This window comes from Triturus cristatus, chromosome 2_2 (assembly GCF_964204655.1).
Source record: "Triturus cristatus chromosome 2_2, aTriCri1.1, whole genome shotgun sequence".
Taxonomy (NCBI): domain Eukaryota; kingdom Metazoa; phylum Chordata; class Amphibia; order Caudata; family Salamandridae; genus Triturus; species Triturus cristatus.
The window spans coordinates 261,454,301-261,474,922 of NC_140582.1; the positions used below are offsets into that span (position 1 = coordinate 261,454,301).

At 42.5% G+C, this 20,622-nt stretch overlaps 1 protein-coding gene across 2 annotated transcripts in view; it reads right to left on the bottom strand.

The window, feature by feature from the left end:
* The window catches only part of LOC146862118 (protein NipSnap homolog 3A-like), a 418,751-nt gene that overhangs the window by 25,592 nt on the left and 372,537 nt on the right, over positions 1-20,622 (bottom strand). For both annotated transcript variants that reach the window (XM_085641309.1, XM_085641310.1), the window contains exon 5: positions 8,926-9,012. In XM_085641309.1, coding sequence (XP_085497435.1) covers positions 8,926-9,012 — 87 coding nt within the window. The remainder of the gene's footprint in view (positions 1-8,925; positions 9,013-20,622) is intronic.

Here is a 20,622-nt window from a genome sequence, read left to right on the forward strand (position 1 = left end):
ATTTCCCACCTCGGCGGGTCTTGGGCTCAAAATTCCACGGACCTGACAATTCTCGCCTCGGTCCCTATTCCAATCATGGAGACCCACTCTGCAACTCTGGGCAATAGCTTGCTTAATCTCCACAACGGCCCCCACAACGCTATGGATGCCTGGCCTCCACCTTGGGGGTGCCCAGGAGTGGACACCTCACAGGGAAAGCCAGGATGGGTTCCACAGCGGTATTCGTACAAGCGCCTTGAGACCCTTGTGGGTGAGTAGTGCGCTATACAAGTATCAATTTACATTTACTCTTGCACACCTTACACTTTTTGCAAGGATGAAAGCCTTTGATCTGGCCTAAGCGTAGATCACTTCTCCCTTGGGAATAGTGACTTTGCACCAATTGATCTTTTAAAGATCTGGGCTTCCTAAATGACAGTCGGGGGGCTCTAACCAGATCCTCCCCTAAGACTGGATCCGATTTGAGGATATGCCAGTTCTTTCTCGGTATATGTCTAAGATAATTATATATTAGATTTTCTCTCTACATATATGTGTATATTATCTACTGGCGGTCACCAGTAGATAGTTATAGTTAGGACCGAGTTCCCATAGGAAATCTGAAAATTCTATTTTGAATAACTTTGGCGCCGGTTGACGAATCCTCGCGAAATTTTCAAAACTAATGGGGCGCTCCGCTCAGCTCCTACTCGGAAAGTCTCGGGGTGATTCGTCAAGCGGGGGCTGAGAAAAAAGGAGGGTCCCAAAACGCGTTTTCCCCATGCATTTTCCCATAGGACCTTTAGTCGAAGGTACAGCCTGAACGGCTGAACAGAATTACTTGAAATTTGGCAAAGAGGTAGTCCTCAGGTCAGGCATGTGCCTTTTGCATATATGGTGCCAATCTGTTCAGTAGTTCCTGAGAAAATTGCAGTTAGAAGTACATAAATATCTATATGCGCGCACGGTGCGCGCACGGTGCTCGCACCAAATGTCCGCGAGCGTAATTCTGATTGGTGGTTAGATGTCAGTCAACATTCGAATCGGTCGAAATCAGGAAGTGTCGGATGCCATTTTGTGTGTGACAGTGAAAAAGAAAGGTGGAGAATGTGAAAAGGGGGCAGGGTAAAGAGTTCCTGACCCCCTAGTCTTTCTGTATGTAATATGTGACGTCATCAGCAGTGGATTGCGGGCGCGCAAGTTATAGTTAGCTGAACTAACTATAACGGGGGAATTTCAATGGTTTTGTACGAGTGAAATGTCCAGCTATCTATAACATGTGTGAAACCTATGGTTTTTTCAGTGAATTTGCAAGGTTTTTTAAATGCTAATTCCTAACTATAACGTGTGTGAAACCTATGGTTTTTGCAGTGAATTTGCAAGGTTTTTTAAATGCTAATTCCTAACTATAACGTGTGTGAAACCTATGGTTTATTAAGTGAATTGGCAAGGTTTTTTAAATGCTAATTTATGAATGTATTATTATATTTTTTAAATATTTATTTTACAATAAGCTACCTATGTATATAGTTATAGATTGACTGTATCCTGTAATATGGAATGGCTCAGCTTTTTCTTTTTTTTTAAAGGGTTTTTGACCGTGCGCGCACGGTGCGCGCATGCGTACGTGCTCCGTGTGCACATGCGTACGTGCCCCACGTGCGCATGCGTACGTCGTGCGTGCTCCGTACGCGCGTGCTCCGTACGCGCATGTGCGCGTGCTCCGTACGCGCGTGGTCCATACACGCATGCACGCGTGGTCCGTGGGCGAATGCTCCGTACCCGCATGCGCGCGTGCTCCCCTCATTATTTCTTCTGATTCCCTGGGAGAAGGAGCTGAGCAGCTTTTCCAGTACTCCAGTACTTGAGAATGGCAGAGCAGCAGTCATCTTCTGGGAGTGAGCAGGAGACCCTTGTGCTACAGAGACAGAGGAAACAGAAAGACTCTTTTATATGGCAATTTTTTACATTTCCATAGGGGCAGAAGAAGGTGAATGCTCCAAAAGTCACCTGCACTATTTGTGGTGTTGTCTTATCAAGAGGAGATCCTAAAAAGAAATACTCTTTTAGTATTTTCACTATGACCAGGCACGTTAAAGGAGTACATCCTGTGGCTTTTGCTCGAGCTGCTAGAGACAACCCTCCAGCAGCTCAGCCGAGCACATCCGCAGCAGCTCAGCCGAGCACATCATCGGCAGCTCAGCCGAGCACTTCATCTGCGGTGGCAGCTTCTCCTGCTTCTGTTCCTCTGGATATACACCCTCTGTTCAAGAGGGTGCAAATACGGTGCAATGCGTGCAATGCTCTTCTCTCTTATGGTGACACCAGCATTCCCCTAATAGAGAGCAAGATACAGCAGCACACATGCGGCACCCCATAATTTTTTTCATTTTTTTGTTCCTCTGTTCCTCAATTAACACAACGGCTCTTTTTAGAGCCACCTAACATCTAAACACTTAAATTAGATTTTTAATTCTATTTTTTTTATGATTCTTTTCCGCCATGCGTGGACCGTGCGCGCACCTCGCGATTTTTAAAAAAAAAATCAAATGTTTTTTTCACCCTTCGGGGTCCTTCAGGGACCCCCTGACAAAAGCTAGGGGATCAGGAACTCTGTACCCTGCCCCCTTTTCACGTTCTCCACCTTTCTTTTTCACTGTCACACACAAAATGGCGTCCGACACTTCCTGATTTCGACCGATTCGAATGTTGACTGACATCTAACCACCAATCAGAATTACGCTCGCGCACGGTGCACGCATATAGATATTTATGTACTTTTAACTGCAATTTTCTCAGAAACTACTGAACAGATTGACACTATATATGCAAAAGGCACATCCCTGACCTGAGGACTACCCCTTTGCCAAATTTCAAGTAATTCTGTTCAGCCGTTCAGGCTGTACCTTCGACTAAAGGTCCTATGGGAAAATGCATGGGGAAAACGCGTTTTGGGACCCCCCTTTTTTCAGGTGAGGATGGTTCAAAGGCTATGTAGCCTCTTTGACTCGTGCATCCTCCTTGAAAGCCCAAAAGTGGAACTTCAAGTCCTAGAGGCTCAGCCCAATGGCCACCTTTCTAACACTATCAAGATCTCAGAGGTAACAGCTCAAGATCTGCAGTGATATCTGCTGACCGTAGTTTGTCCTGCAGCAGGGGGAAACAACCTTTACAACGCAGTCATTACAACGCAACATCCTTTACATCGCATGCCATTACAACGCAGCCATTACATCACATGTCACTACAACGCATGTCATTACAACGCATGTCACTACAACGCATGCCATTACAACACAATATAAGGTAAATAATGGGGAATAGTAATCTTTACCCCTACGCTATCCAACACTTACCCTACTGTTGCACTCACTGGAGAGGGGATAATAATTTTTACACCTCCACTATCCAACACTTACCCTACTGTTGCCCTAAAAGTAAGATGTGTCTTAATGGTATGCATTGTAATGGTATATGTTGTAATGGAATGCGTTGTAAATGTAGTTTCTAAAAATGCGTTGTGATGGCATGCGATGTAAAATCATGCGTTGTAATGGATGTTGCGATGTAAAAACTGCATTGTAAAGGCATGCATTGTAAATGTTTGCGTTGTAACATCAAACATTTGCAGCAGGCCACTCTCTCTTTTCCCCAACTAGAAGTGACAGTGGTGACAGACAAATCACTCCTGGATTGGTGGGGGTTTCATGTGGGGGAGGTACAGATCAGAGGACTCTGACCTCTATTGAATGGCCAGCTCAACATCAGCCTTCTGGAGCTGTGGGCTATTCACCTGGCCCTGAAGGCCTTTCTGCCATCAATCAAGGGAAGGCTGGTGCAGATTCTTACAAACAACTGGATGTGGTGCTGTGTCTTATGCCATAAGGGCCTGCATCTCGGGAGAAGACTGAATGTCAAGACATCTTCCTGGTCATCAATCACCTGGAGTGGCCCTGAATGCCAAGATAAAGGAACTAAGCATACGTCATTTGGCAGATCGTGAGTGGTGGCTACATTGCGAAGTGGCACATGGCATCTTTCCACCAGTGAGGAGAACCCTGGCTAGGACATTTCCCCACAGTCAAGAAAAAACAGTGTCACCAGTTTTGCATGGTGGTGTTTCCACAATTGCATTCCAGCTAGAATGGAACAAGGAACTACTGTTTACATTCCAGCCACTTCTTCTGCCACCCAAGTTCTGAAGAAGATCAGGAACGACTATGCCCAAGTCATCCTCGTGGCTCTGAATTGGGCCAGAGGAGTGTGGTATGCAGAACTCCTGAGCATGAGCATCTCTCCTCTAATCAAGCTGCCAGTACAGGAGCACCTCCTGTCTCAGCAACAGGGGGAGGTCCTCTACACAAATCTATGGAATCTACCCCTCCATGAATGGAGATTGAAAAGCTGCGTTTGACTCAATTTCATTTGCCACCTAAGTGGAGGATGCCATACTACCTGCCAGGTGACCCTTCTCAAGATTCTTTTATGCTTGGTGCAGGGACAAATGTGTGATCAGGTGGAGCTGCCAGATGTCCTTTTTTTTGTTTTGACTTCAGCCCAGCAAGGCCTCGCAGTTGGCATTATTAAAGCTTATTAGTTGGACGTTTTTGACCTTTCTAGTTTGCCACACCAACTGTCCCTGTTCAACTCATCAGTTGGGATGAGGTTCATAATGATTGGACAAACATTTCCTCCCACGTCATTTGTAATGCTGCAGTGGGTCCTTAACTTGTCTTGATATTTCTCATATATATACTCTTCAAGCTGATGCACAGCTACTCGCTGTGTCTCCTTACTTTGAAGACTCTCTTCTTTGTTTGGTTCATGTCAACTCATCACAAGTGTACTACAACTAATTTCATTTTAACTGCCCTACACCACCTTCTTCCTTGGCCGATTGGTTTCGGGGACTTGGGTAGATTTCTTACTTATGGCCTGATTTAGATCTAGGTGGACGGGTTACTCAATCACAACAGTGACGGATATCCTGTCCCCGAAATACAAAATCCGATTATATCCTATGGAATTTATATTTCTGCAGACAGGATATCCATCACCATTGAGATGGAGTAACCTGTCCACTGAGATCTAAATCAGGCCCTTAATGTTGTGGCTCCATTTCACGTTAGACAATCCCTCTACCAATATTCTTTGCTCCCGCTACTGCTCAAAAAAGGAGGAGAGACTCCATCAATTGAACCTCTAAGCATTTTATATAGATTGTACCAAGGACCATTAACTGAAAGATCAACTTTTTGTGGGGTTCTATCAGGCAAAGGTGGGGACAGCTGTGCAGAAGAGGTCGTTGTCAAGATGGGTAGACCTCTGCATTAAGTTCTGCTACACACTGGCCAAAAAATGCCTACCCCAAGGTTGAGAGACCATGCTGATGGAACAATGACTCGTTTTTAAGAGACTGGCTTGAACTCAATTCACTTGTTTAATTTATTAACATGAAATACTAATTGTGTCTTGTGAATAATCATCGCACCTTCATCAACATTGGGAATAGAGAAGCTTGCCTATGTGTTTACTACTCATTAATACGAAAAACGGACTAAACTGGCTCTAGCAGGGAAAACTTTACTGCGCATGCGTCAATTGCATCTACCAAATGTGACGTCTAACAGTTTGGAGGGAATTTCTCGAGCATGAGCAGCATGCACTAATATGTCGTCTTTAAGACCCACATGCTTGGCACCTGCTTCGCTGTTTAGGAATGCTTTATTTACTAAAAGCTAATGCAGGGAAAGTAATAATAAATAAAGGATAATAGAGTAGTGGTGGGTGGTATACAGTGAAACCATTTATTTGTTATATACATTTTTTCTCTCTTTGACCTTTTCATTAGTTCATATTTTTGGCCTCCTAGCCCTGACTCAAGTGTTTGAGTGAAAGCCTTCTGCACATGACTGAACAAGAGATGATCCCATGATTGGACTGCATCCAAGGCCACCTACTACTAGACCCTGGGAACTCAGAAGTCAGAAGGGCAATGAAGGAAGTCATATGGACATTGTAGAAATATTGTTGCAGATTGAATAAAATTCGTCTGAGAACTAATAATATGAATAAATAATAAGGGGTTGGGTTTATGAACAAAGAAAAGTGCTATGCCATCATGGTGTGATGACCTAACGCCCCTTGCCTGTCCAATTAGAATTCGTATTTTTACGATATTGCAACTCTAGGGGGTGGTACATGAATCTCAAAAGGTATACTTGAGGTAGTTTAGTTAGTTGGAAGAGAGAGATCCTGAAAGAATGCTGAGAGGGGAGATGCTGATGGAGTTGTCGGTAATGCTGATGCTGTGAGATGCTGAAGAAGATTCGAATAGAAAATTACCTATCTTAAGCAATTGATTAGAAGAAGATCGCGGAAGAAACTCGAGGAGGAAAAGAGTGTCAGGGAGGGGTGCAACATAATCGTCGGTTCTAGAGAGGTCCACTATTCTGTCCTGATTCCTGTCCTGAAGCCTTTGTCGCCTGTTCTTTCCCAGGGGACCCTTTCCAGCCCTTTGGCCAGGGGGTTGGTCTTCTTTGGTAACTATAAAATTCGTACATTTCCTAATGTGCTGCTGTCTCTATCCTCTCTTTTCTGAGCACCGTAATTGTATCGAATCTATGAAAGTATTTTGATTGATTTAATCTTCCTTCCTAATGATTGATGGTGTCTGTAATGTGCATTTGAATGGTTCACTCACATTTAATTTTAGATAAACGTTTTTAAAGCTTTTTAGTCTGTTTATATCTGCATATAAAGTTCATTAGTAAAGTAAGGATATGTGCACCATCACCATCAACAAGTTCCAACTAATTTGGTCCACTGACCAAATGGAAAGAACTTATTGATCAGTGAAATTAATAAGATTTTAGGTATCGATCAACTCATAAATCCTAATGTCCCCAGCGGTTTACCAGGTATTGTGAGTATATGTTTGATGGGCCCAGATGAGTATATAGTGTTGGAGTATCTGTTGTTGGTGCACCGCTGGATCAATGCCTTAGCCTGAGGTAAGGCTGCTACCACAGCATTGGCATGAGGAGTGCTTGTCCCCGATATCTACCAATCTGTGATGTGGGCGTTGGTGCATATGTTCACAAGCACTACTTTGACAGTGAGGCCTGGTGGGTAGGATCCTTTGGCTGCTTGGGTCTGCAAGACTTCTTGGTCTGAGTCCACTCCACAGAGCTTTCACCTTATAAAGATACTTATTGGTATCTATTCTAAGGTAAGGAATCTGTGGTTAGCAGTATATATCAGAAAAACAAGCTACTTACCTTCAGAAACGCTCTTTCTGGTGGATACTAACTGCAGATTCTTCACTGCCCTTCTACATTCCCATTTTGGGGAGGGGCCTAACATCAAAAAAGGTCCCAATGTAGTACTCAGCCCATCGTAACTGTCAGTTTTTCATGACCAGGCCTGAAGAGAAAAGATAAGAAATTGACGTCAGTTCGCAGGGGTGGCACCTACACGTGGCTTCGCTCCATTACTTCTGAGGCAGTGTGGAGCCGACACAGCAGAAAGACACCACTTAGCAGTGTGTTGTATTACTGTTGTGAAAATCTTAGGGTCCAGTGTGGTGCCTGGGGAACATTCTAAGGTGAAGAACTTGCGGTTAGGTAGAGTATCCACCAGAAAGAACTTTGCCCAAGGTAAGCAACCTGTTGACTTTCAAATATTTTTGGTCTTCCTTTATATTTGTTGATATAATATTTAACACTGATTTCTACCTCATTACCACGTTCCTTGTGATTTAAATAAACCTGGTAACTCAGCATCAGTTTTACAAGTGTGGATTTCACTTATGTGAAATTAATGTATTTTTCTTCTTACAACTTGTGAATGCTTTCTTTTAGAAAATGTTTCGGTTTCTTTATAAAAGTACATTTTATAATGAGAAAATAATCCTTACCTTAGTGTTTATATGCTACTTTACTGTGCAAAGCAACCCCTTTTTACTTTTTGCCAAAATGTTCTTCTTAACTAATGTTTTAGATGAAAGGTTTCTACAGTGTTTTTTTCAACAGTTTTAATTTCTGTGGATCCCACTTAATCCTTACTGGAACCCAAGGACCCCCTATCAATCATTATTGGAATCCAGAAACTCCCACTAAGAAATTACCGGAAGCTGGTGGCCCCCAGCCTAAGCATTTTTGATAAACTGAACTTCAAATCAATACATAAAAATACAGAAACGAGCATTCATCAAACAAATACAATAAATGGCAAAATATTTTATTTAATTCACAAACAAAGATATAGAATTTTGTTTATTTTAATAGGAAGGTTGGAGCTTTTATAAACTAAATTGAGGCCATGCCCATATACTGTTCTGTTTGATGCACTTGAACAGCTCTCATTAATCAATATGCAGATACTACCTTAGTTGTTAGCTTCCAGTTTCAAATTCCTTCACATTTACAGAATGTTTTTACAATTTCAATTTTAAATGTTCTTTCTTTATTATTATGCACTTTAATAATCTGCTAATATTTAATTTTCTAAGCAGTTACAGACTCCCTGGGTAGTCTTCGCGGACCCCCAGGGGTCCCTGAACTACAGGTTAAGAACCACTGTTCTAGAGAGTTTAAATTGTTAAATAAATATATTTTGATTCGGAGGAACATGCCACATCTGTCTGGGCTATTATGTAACATATTCTAATCATGTGTAGCTATTGATATCTTTTTTTACCAATCTGTATGTGATGCTTCGCCTGCTCTTTGAGCATCAACTATGAGACAGTTGGAAACCCCTGTTTATACTCATGGGGATTACTTTGAAATAACGTAGTATGAACCTGTTGGTCCTTTCCTTAACAAAAACGTATGGTTCCTATTTTTTTCATATTGTGCTATACTGAATATTAGAAACTTTAGTAGACATGCTTATGGGGATGCTGAAAATGTTGGTCACGGCCAAAGTCAATGTGCTTCTTACCAGCTTCTACCACCTGGGCATCCTTCTGGGCTAAGAGTTTACCAGCTGCTCGGCTGTCTGGATCTTTATGCCACCAAAATTCATGAACTGTGTAAATGAAAAAGTATTGTTGTTTGAGAAGAAGGAAGACAAAGATTTTATGACGCTTTAGGTGTAAACAAAACACAAGATAACGTTGAAAAGAAACCAGTTTACAATCATATACATTAGGACATAATCTACGTCCAAGTCCAGTGCAATTTACCAGTTTCTTTAAAAAAGAACATATTGACCAGCTTCACAGAAAAATGTGTATATCGACAGCTTTCTTTAGTGTTAGTTGTCTATGGAATGATAGGGCACTGTAATCTGTTATGTAACCACGAGATAGATCATATATATATTGTTATGTCTATGTTAACGTTAGGAATGATGCTTCATGTCAGATTGACCGTGGCACACACGGCCTCGATGCGGTGATGAATCTAACTGCATCAACACCAAAGGGAATATAAAAAGTTCAGCAAGGAGGCACGCTGCGAGAATGGCGATTCTCCAAGCATAGTGTAATAAGAATCAAGATTTTATTAAAGACAAGGAGGCTAACATTATGCATAGCAGCTTTTAATGCCACTTCTGCAGCACCTTTAAAGAATCTACAACAGATCAAACACTAGACCTAGAACACACAAGTCCATAAATATTCCTTCCACAGTCTTTCTCTTTTAATGCAGTGATCTGTATCTTCTTCTGAAAACGTTTCTTCTTTGAAATGGTTCAAAACCTCTTTCTCTTAATCTGCATAAAAAAACAAAACAAAATGCACCATAAACCTGATCTGTTACACCATTTGTTCACTTTTTAATTTTTTAAAATTTCTTCTTATATGTTCTATACTCTTACTATATACTTAAACAGCAACCATCTTGGCATGCAAAAAAAACAATAAACGGAACGATACACAAATTACTCCCTCCACTCCTACCCAAATTGGGCTGCAGAGGGTGGGATAAAGTTAGCCTCCGCATCTTTAATGAAATCTTGATGGTCATTACACTATGCTTGGAGAATTGACATTTCATTATAAGACCGGAGGCTACCATTATGCATGTTTAAAGCCTTTTAACACAACATTTGAAACATGCCTAATGGGTCTATAGTAATACCTTGCAAATGTTCCTCCATTTGCTCAGTCTGCCGCTTTTAAAATTTCCTCCAAATGGCCACCTGACAAATAAATCTTACTTGCCATTGCACCACGCAGATAGTGAGATTTGAAACTGTCCACATCAATCCCACTCTTTCTCATCACATTCTTGACCCACCTTGCAATCGTAGCTGTGCTTACTGCACGAAAAGGTTTACATATGAAATCAGCAATTGATTATCTCCATCCCTTCTATGCTCCAACACTCGGTTCTCATATTCCTGTATACAATTCACTATGCATAATTTCTTTTCCTCACTAAAGATAGGATAAAAGACAGAAGTAGACATGGTTTTTGTCCTTTTTCAAATCTCAAAATACACTCCATCTGGTCCAATTAACTTCTTACTCATCTCCAACACCTTCACATCTGATACTCTTTTACATGATACTAGACATAACAAGCATGCTAATTTCTCAGAAAGTCCTTTTAAGTCCAAATATCTATTGGTCGGACAATGCAAACAAAGCAATAGCATTAAATTTACACCCCACAACACAAATAACAAACTTTAGGAGGTCTCCGAATTCTCGTGCTCTTTAGAATTCTACACACCATTACATTTCTTTCTACAGATTTGCTATCTATCTGAGAATGCCCCGCTCATATTTGGGACCTGTAACAATTTAGCGTTCTATATTCCAAACATTCTTTTAATTTCTCTGCCAAAAGATTAACCACCAAGACTAGAGAAGCCTCCACCGGAACCAAACTCCTTTCCATGCACCGACTAGGCCATATTCTCCAATTTCCTTTGTATCAATTCCTGGTTCCTGTCCTAGATCCCATGACTCCTCTAGTAATTCAGCAGCCCTTTCTGGAAGTCCATTGAGACCGACAGAGCTCCTGAAACTCTCGAAACAAGAAGGTTCAAATCTTGGTTTAATACTAAAGGATGTTCTTCCTCCTCTGCGTTCCTGAGAAGACCTACTCTGGCAGGCATCAAAAAATGTTCAGCACATGCTAACTCCATTACTGACAGAACCAAATCTGTGACACCCAAAAGGGCATCACCAGTACTTCTGACTCTTCTCCTGCTTCAATTTTATCAGTACACTGCCACCATGGGATCTGCTCTCCAGCTGAAAAACTCCTTCAATTGGTACATTAGTCAACTTGCAAAAAGATCTACCTCTAGAGGACCCCTCACACTGTTTATCCTGCAGAAACATTCCCTGTACAACTTCCAGTTACTGAAATCCCTCAAATGTCTTGAATTCCAATCTGCACTTACTTTCAACTCCCTCGGTAAGCAGTCCGCTTTTACCACCACCTTGTATTCTAGGCAAAAATCCTTTGCTATCTCTGCTAATCTTCATCCTCATCAAAACTTCTCCTTTCTGGTCCATACTCCACCTGCTTCCACCTATTAACACTTCCCCTAAACATGCTCCCCAGCCGATCAAATGTGCATCAGTCTCCAACACAAAATCCGGTGCTTCTCCGAATATCGCTCTTCCATGCCATGTCTCCATATTGTCCAACCAGCAAAGAAGTTTTTCTCTTGCCTCTGAATTCCAAGCTATCTTGTCTCCATACCATAATCCCCCTCGTAATGCCTCTCATTCAATCTCTGTAATGCACGGTAATGGAGAGGCCCCGGAAAAATAGCATGTATCGAAGATGACAAAGGCCCTATAATCCATGTGAAACAACAAGGTGCTGAGAATAGACCAAAAGGTAAACAAAGAAATTGGTACAATTTTTTCCTCTATCTGGATTGTAAAAACTTTTGACTCTCTCTTGCCGTGGGAGTAGGAAAATATGCAGCCTTTAGATCCAACTTTACCATCCAATCTTTTGCTGTCAACAAACCCCTTAGGCAATGAATCCCTTCCATTTTAAAGTGACGATAAACTAAAAATCTGTTTAATTCCCTGAGATTTATGACCAGACGCTAACCTTTTTTTCCACCAGAAACAAATTTCTCACAAAAAAGTTTGCTGATTCTTTCACTTCTTCTATTGCTTTTTTTGGATCAGAGAAACTATTTCTGCATCCATTACTCCTTCCTATTCTTTCGACATCTTTATCTCTCTTTGCTCTTGTTTTTGAAAAGGACAGCTTATGAATTATATTGTATAACCTTGAACCATGCCTAAGACTCAAGTATCCCCAGTCAACTTCTACCATTCCTTTTTGAAGAACTTCAAATGTACTCCTACTCGTTTTTGGAAAGAACCAAAAATAATCCCCATACTCACCTTCTCCTCCATTACTGAGTAGACCTCGGCTTCTCAAATATCCCCTGCCTTGTCTTCCTGTCCTACCTCTACTAGGGTAAAATCCTGTTCTTGGCTGATAGCCTCTTCCTCTGTACTGCAATCCATAGTGTTATACTGCCTTCCATAGTGGGACCTCTGTAATCCACAGCCAGGATACGGTCCCCTCCTACTGACCCTCGCAAAATGTCCAAACACCTTTCTCAAATTTCCTTTCACTAATCCTTTCCCAAACTTTTCTTATCCTCAATTGCCTCTTTCTGTGCCATATCTCCTATTTTGTGTTTATTTTCAAAAGCATAGCCTTTCTTCTCTCCTCTAACAAACCTGCATTTGCAATTCCTAAGAGTACCAAAGACCTTTGGCTTCCTCCTCTTAACAAATCTAAATCTACTTGCTCTTCATGTGCATATGCTTCCTCTGCCATATCCAAATTATTTCCCAGGGGTCCGAAGACATCCAGTAACTTATGCTGACATATCTTTAAGGACCTTTCTAAACCTTTCCTTGTGTCTCTCCCCAAGCGAAATAAATAACTTATAAGATCTGGTTCCAAATTAGGCATAGTACAAACTTTCTCTTTAATCTTAAACACTCAGTCCTCATCTGTCTACACTTTTCTCTATTAAAAGGTTTCTTAATCCATGTCTTTATAAATTTCGCCACATGGTCCATAGACCAGCATTCTCCACTTCTAGGATGTTTAATATTAAGTGGAGTAAACATATCTCCTCCAAAAGGATCTCTAACACTTTCATTCAAGACATCCACCTCCATCTCTTCCAAATCCTCATAATCATCATCCTCCTGCATGTCTAATACCTGTTCATCTAAGTTGTCTAACTTTTTTCAAGACATTGAAATTTGTATATAATTTTCAAATTCCTCCTCCTCTTGCGTGCTGCCAAGGGCATCCCTTTCATGCGTGCTGCCAAGAACAACTGTACTATGTATGCCACCAAGGACACTTTTCTTCGAGGTTGTCTTCAGGCCAATATTATTATTTTTTGACATATCAATGTCCTCAATATGTCTGGTTTTCTTAGCTTCTTGCCAATATCAGTACTCATTCCCTCTCCCTCAGAGAGGGAATAAAACTCCTCACCTGATTCAACTTCTTTCCTTTTCCTATTCTTGAGAAAATCGGTCATTGTCTCTCTAACTTGTTTCTTCATTTCATATTGTATTAATTTCTTAACTATCTGTTCATTTACCGATAATCTCAGAATCATTATTCTGCTCTTTCTCCTTATCCTAAAACCCTTTCCAAACCTCTTTAAAATATAATCTAATATATCTAAACTCTGTAATATAGCTCATACTACTCCAAAATATTTCTCTCACCAAAAGATCCTGAGTGTTATTCAAAGCGCATACAAAAGACCGTTAAACGGTCTATCATGCTTGCATATCTCCATTTAAATGAAACTCAATTACCCCAATTCAAACTGGCCGCCTCTCTCACCCGATACTTGCCATTAAAACTATGTGTCCTCTCAACCCTGTGCAGCTACTCCTATCTATTTCCAGAGTGCCACGAGGTGGAGAATGTTCCTCAATGACGGTCTCCCACAGCGTAGGAAGAAAAAGAACGACTACGCTCTGAATTGTTTTCGCGAGCACTGCCCGTACACCACAGAACCAGTGACGAATATATTCTGCATTATTTGAATTACCCGGAATCTATTGTATTAAAATACCATTAATGTTCAATTATAAACCTTTAAACATCCATAAAACGTACCGCCTTTCAACAGTGTGTCAACTACAATTATAAAACATACCCTTTTTTTTTTTTTTAAATCGATTTACACTGGAACTAAACTCAAACCTCTCAAAACATTCCTACCAGAGCATGCTTCCATAAATTAGAAGCCAGCTCAACACATATAAATGTCATCTAAACTTATAAATGTCTCAAACCAAAATCCCTCTCAGAGATAGGAAAGATTAACTTATCTGTACAAGGAAGAGATGGAACATGATTGAAGGCTATTAGACTGGAAAAAGAAAGCAGATTTTGTGAAAACAAGATCAACAAATGGGCTAAAGGAATGGCTAGGATTTGTACAAGATATAGGAATAAAATACTCCACACACGGCTTGTCATCAGATTTGACACTCAGATGCATCAGAATGATGTGGTATGTGTTGTGCGCTTCCATGAGAGGAGTATTTGTAGATTTCAGAGGTTGCCTTTTGGTGCTATGGAAATCAAGGTTCTATCAAAAAAATCATGTCAGGTTGTTCTACTATGGCTTTCGAAAGAGTAAGGTTGTACCTCCCACCTAAATGTGTAGTGGTCCCCTTTCTTTTCTCTTCTTAATATATGGTTTAACTGTATTCCACGTTTGGACTGCCTGCATTGAGAATAAGTTGCCACTACATCTGTTTCCTCTTACGTTGCTGAACCACCTATTCAGATGGTTCTTAGACCAAAGGAAGGGTTCTAAATGGTTGATATAGAGTTAATTTCCATATCCAAAGTCTGGTTCTTCATGTACAATGTCTCCAGAAATTGCCCAAGACCCATTAGCAGGTTCATTCCATCCTACGTAGTTTCTTAACAGTGCTCCGTCTTTTGTAGCAAGGGTGGGTGACACTTTCTAACTAAGACCCTCATTTAGGTTTTTGTTATTCAGTATTCGTGTTTGTACATGGTTTACCAAAAACGTACAAGTGCTCTGCATGTGTAAATAAGATTGCCAAAGGCCTTGGTTTGCACCATGTAGTATGTGTTCATAAGTTATGTAATGTTGATTTGTTAAAAAGACTCTTTACAACAATTTATATGCCGTGCTCTTGCTTTTTGATGTAATGAAATTACCTACGATATTATTATGTGTACTCAAATTTGTAATTACTGCTCATGCACCTCACTAGTGCATTTGTTATAGTTGCCTTCTGTCTACGAAACACACATACAACACTTTGGGGGAGAACTTGTGATCATTATATGAATACAAAGAAAGACAATGAAGAAAGTGCACAAACTGAGCACTTTAGTCATGTATTCACACCGGACTCTTGTCAGTTGATCCTTGCATTATTCTTTTGTTAAGTGTATGGGCATATAGTTTGGTAAGAGAAAGTTGGAAAGGCAAGAGTAAAGGCCCAAACCTCCACAGGAGAGTTGGAAGCAAATGCTTTCATTGTACATGTCAGTGCAATTGCTGCATCCAGGGGAAACATTGGCATGGCAGGGTTGCTGCAGTCCATTTTCTAATGATGCACAGACCACCTGTGATCCCTACAGGTGAGGGAAGTTGATTATACTTGATTAATTAAAACCATTGCATATATAGACATTAAAATCAAAACAGATTATGTTAATACAAAAATTAAACAATATTAAAAACGTTCCACTTTATATTTATACATGAAATGATTAAGATTATCTCATGGAACATAGTTTCCTCAACAGTTAATGCTCAGTCTAATTAACCCCTTCCCTGCGGGGGTAATTCCCGCATGGTGCGGGGGAAGGGGGGGCCGCGGCGCAGCTGTGCTCGTGACAAGCTCAGCTCGTCATGACTCACAGTGGAGCTGTGCTCATGGCGAGCTGAGCTCGCCACGACCCCGCCCACTAATTAATTCTCCCACACAGGCGGGAAATTAATCGCGCGTGGGCGGGCCACGGCCGTTATGACGAGCTCAGCTCGTCATGAGCACAGCTCCACTGAGACTCATGATGAGCTGAGCTCGTCACGCGCATGGAAGGGGTTAAAAGTCAATTTGGTAAGAATTATCTATTTAAGTTTTCACTCTTCCAAGTTCTATTGCAAACTTTCACTCTAAAATTTTTAACTTATTTTAGACATGCGCTAGTCATTCAAAATGATCCCAGGCTTTAGGTAGCAATTACAGATTGCGCCTGTTTGTGGCGTCATAATGCTATTGTAAGGATTCTCAAGTTAACTTGATGGAACAAGATCAAAAGATAATCATGCCCATCTTATGGAGCAAAGTTCATGGCCGATGACGTTACGTTTTTGAATCTCAATGTAGTGAGATCTAAAAATTTTGTAAGGTGGCAGTTTAGCTGTACTAAAGTTGGATTAAAGCACAGCATTACCACCTGTCTGCAGGACCTGACTCCATGCTGGTTAAAGGATGGTTTTAATAGGATGCTCCTTATATCCTTTAGTTTGTTGCAAATGCAGATAATATGAATAAGATTTTCCGTGCCACAGGCACACAGACGGCATGGCTGGTCTCCTCTTCTTTCCCAGTGCGGCAAAAACGGGGCAATTGAACCAACTCCCAATCAAAGTTTTAAGAGTTTTTCCTTGGTCAATATCTTAGTTCCTGCCTTCAGGTAGGGTTCAGGTTTAAGGACATAAAAATTGTTGAGCACAGCCCTGCCATGGGCTCTCTTTGACAGTGCTTTCTTGTCCTCTATGACTGATATTAATCTTGTTGTCTTTGTAACAAAGTTTTAAAATACTGAATAAGCCGTTGGGCAATTCCAAAGGTCTGTCAGGCCTAGAATCTTGATGGATTCCAAGAGATACTTGTTGGCTGGCGATTTTCCAGTGTGAGACAACTCAACCCAAAGGTGGTTATTCAAAGTCCCTTCTTTGGCAGCTTTGATCTTGTGCCAGCATTTTACGAAGGCTCCCCTTCGCTCTGTCACCTGGTGTTGAAGCTCAAATTCCAACCTTATTTGGGCCGGAGAGACGTATTTGTGGAGCTGAAAGATCGCTTGATAGGAGGTCGCTATTATGCTATCTAGAGTTGTTGCATCTTTCCTTCTGAATGATTCACTCCCATAGGTGATAGTAGGCTGTAATTTAGCTTGCAGAACTTTTAGAAAAGGATCTAACATTAGGTCAGGCAGCAGCTTCTTTAGAGGTTTTAGTGTCAGATAGGTCATAGTTCCCTTCCTTCGTAAGGATACCATCTGTGGCTTGAAGGAGTTGTGTTGATCTAAAAGGATGCCCAAGTACCAATAGATTGTTACATGGTTTAGTCAATTGCCATCCAAATTCCAACTGGGATTTGTCTTCTTATGGTAATTTACTATCATGATTTTAGCTGTCACTGCACTGATTTGAAGGTACTCACCCACACTTCAGCGAAAAATATAGGGACCCAGTAAATCATTTGTGGGTCTTTGTGGCGCTTGGGCTGTGATCCTTTTGGGCTCTCCAGCTCCAGTATGGAACGGGGTGACCCTAACCAGAAAAAACATATGTTTGAAAAGCCCAAGGGTTCCCATAGCCAAAACGCACTCACAGACACTGAAGAAGCCCCACCTGGAGCTGCCACGACCATGACAGCAGATGGCACTGCTGCCGTAATGGCAGAGCTCCCAACCAGCTTCAGGCCTATCGATGACGGCTTTGACTCTCTTACAAGCCGATTGGACTGCATGGGCGAACAGCTGGACTGATGCAATACTAGATTAGACAGTGCGGAGAGTCGTATTTTGGAAATGTAAGATGATGCTATGTCTGTTGTAAAATGCCTGGAGAAAGTAGAGACATTTTTTAAGTCTACAGCGGCCAAGAATGAAGACCTTGAAGCACGGTCCTACAGAAACAATCGCAGAATCATGGGGGTTGCAGAGTCTACAGATGTGGTTTGCTCCCACCGCTTTTGTTGAGTGCCTCCTCCCTGAACTTTTTAGTAGACAGAACTTCTCTGACATGTATGTTGTGGAGAGAGCCCTCAGGTCACTTGTTCACCACCCTCCACCTGGAGCGCACCCCTGCCCGATCATAGTACATTTGCTGAACTACAGGGATACAGTGTCACAACCCCTTCATGGGCCTTCTGTGTAGAGGGCTAGGCACATAGAGCTCATGTTAAGCTACCCCTGTGGTGCCTTATGGCATGATATGATTCCATCCTCTCCCACTGAATCCATTACGCCCGAGCTTGTAAACATTCCTTGAACACATTAACCAATAGCAAACCTTTGTCCTGCTGTTGCTGGGGTCTTAGTGTTTTCCCCCTTGTGCCCGTTTAGACAAAATTAAAACATGTCTTTTCTGTTAAGTGGCTCCATCCGTTAGTTTGTACCTGATCCTCATGTAAGGTTAAGCCAGTGTACTAAGATGTGTTTGCTTCAGGAGTCTTGGGGAACTTTCCAGATTGCCACATGCCACACGTGATCCCGCTGTATTCTTTGGACCCTGAGCATGTATATAAACCATGCTCTAACCAGAGTCCTTTGCTTGGCCTACTCTCCCTGCAGAACAAGCTTCCTGCCTACCCAATCAGCTGAAGAATCGGCTGGCTCGGGCAGCTCTCTTCTCCCCTGCAGTTCAAGTTCCTATGGTGAGTCCCCTGGCTCCAGTTACCCTAACGCATCCTTCCTCTCTGCCTTCTGCTCAGCTACTCCAGTTCATCTACGACTTCCAGAGTCAAGACCTCAAGTCCTTCTTCAGACTTGAGACAAGTTGAAGTATTAGGTTAAGTACTTGATATCATGTTAGTGCCCACTATCCTTTTATAGTAGTAAGCACGCCGGAGTACCAGCGTCCTCAAGACTAAAGACTATAGACTTGTAGTCAAGTTTACTCTCAGTGACTTCCCTTTAGTTCACCTTGATTGCTCTTGCTCCGGACCCTTCCTGAAACTTTGGCCTTTGAAATGGGTTTTGTACAAAGACTCGAGGCTTGGTCCTGTGTTTCCCAGATGAACAGTAGTGGTGTGAGAACTTTCCTCCAAGCGTTTGACTCATGTATTAATCTGGTACCAAGCGCTATGTTTAGTGTTTATCCTGGGGATTATCATTATCTCCAATATACATTTTGAGTGTTTCCTTGGTAGTGCCAATAACTCCAATCTGTAGTTCAAGTTATTCCATGGGAGTGTATTGCTCCAATCGATGGCTCCGGTGATTCTGTTTCCTTGCTGTTATGTTATGTTATGTTAAAACAATTTATTAAGCGCACAGCGACTCCAGCGAAGGAGCATCCCGGCGCCGAGACAAGGAGCAGTTATAACACAACATGGAGATGATGCAACAGAGAGGAACAGAAACAAGGGAACTAAAATAAGAAGGTTTTTATGGCTCTGCGAAACGTCAGCAAGTCCTCTATCAGCCGGATTTCAACTGGAAGGGTATTCCAGATTGACGCGGCTCGCACCCTGAAGGACCGGCCCCCCATCCTGCTGAGCCTAAATCTGGGGACAACAGCAAGAGCCTGACCCTGAGATCGAAGATTGCGGGTGGGAACATAAAAAGAAATGGTATTGGCCAGGATCTCAGGGCCTATGCCTCTGAGGATTTTAAAGGTCAGACACAAGACCTTGAAGACAATACGCTTCCTCACCGGAAGCCAGTGCAAAGAACGGATGACATGAGACACCGGGCAGAACTTAGGAAGTCCAACAATGGCTCTTGCAGCGGCGTTCTGCACCCGCTGCAGCCGGGTTAGCTCAGCCTGGTTAGCCCCCACCAGCAAAGAGCTGGCGTAGTCCAGACGAGAGATGATAGTTGCCTGGACCACAAGCTGTCTGGTAGGGGCATCAAAGAACTTAAGCACCGGCCGTAAGCCCCTTAGTAGACCGAAGCAACAGGCTGCAATTTTTTTGGTGTGACCTATGAATGTAAGACCAGCGTCTAACCAGACCCCAAGATTCTTCACCTCCGAAACTAAGGTCGGAGTGGGGCCCAGCTCAAAAGGCCACCACTGGTCGCCCCAAAGCTCCACTCCCTTCCCGACAACCATAACCTCAGTTTTTGTGGCATTGAGCTGGAGACAGTTAGCTGTCAACCAGCTGGCCACCGCCTTCAGTCCGGACTGAAACCTGGGGCGTCCTCTACCGCATCCCCGCTGAGAGTAACCGCCAGCTGTGTATCATCGGCATATGAGACCATGGTTAGGCCCCACTGCCTTGCGACATCAGCCAGCGGTCTCACGTAGAGATTGAACAGCGTGGGACTCAGCGAGGATCCCTGCGGAACCCCCATGGCCAGAGGCAGAAACCTGGACTTGAAGGGTGGGATGGAAACACAGAAGGAGCGGTTGTCTAGGAAGGAGCGGAACCATTGCAGTGCCAGGCCACCAATACCCGTCTCCTCAAGTCGCCCAAGGAGGATGCTGTGGGATACAGTGTCGAATGCGGCGCTGAGATCTAACAAAATCAGCGCCGCCGTCTGACCAGCATCCAACCTTGCGCGTAGATGTTCCACCATCACCAGAAGGGCAGTCTCCGTGCTGTGACCAGCACGGAAGCCATTCTGTGTGGGGTCGAGGGCATTGGACCGGGTTAAGTGTGCAGACAGGGCCAGATTGACATGAGCCTCTGTTAACTTGGCAGGCCAAGGCAGC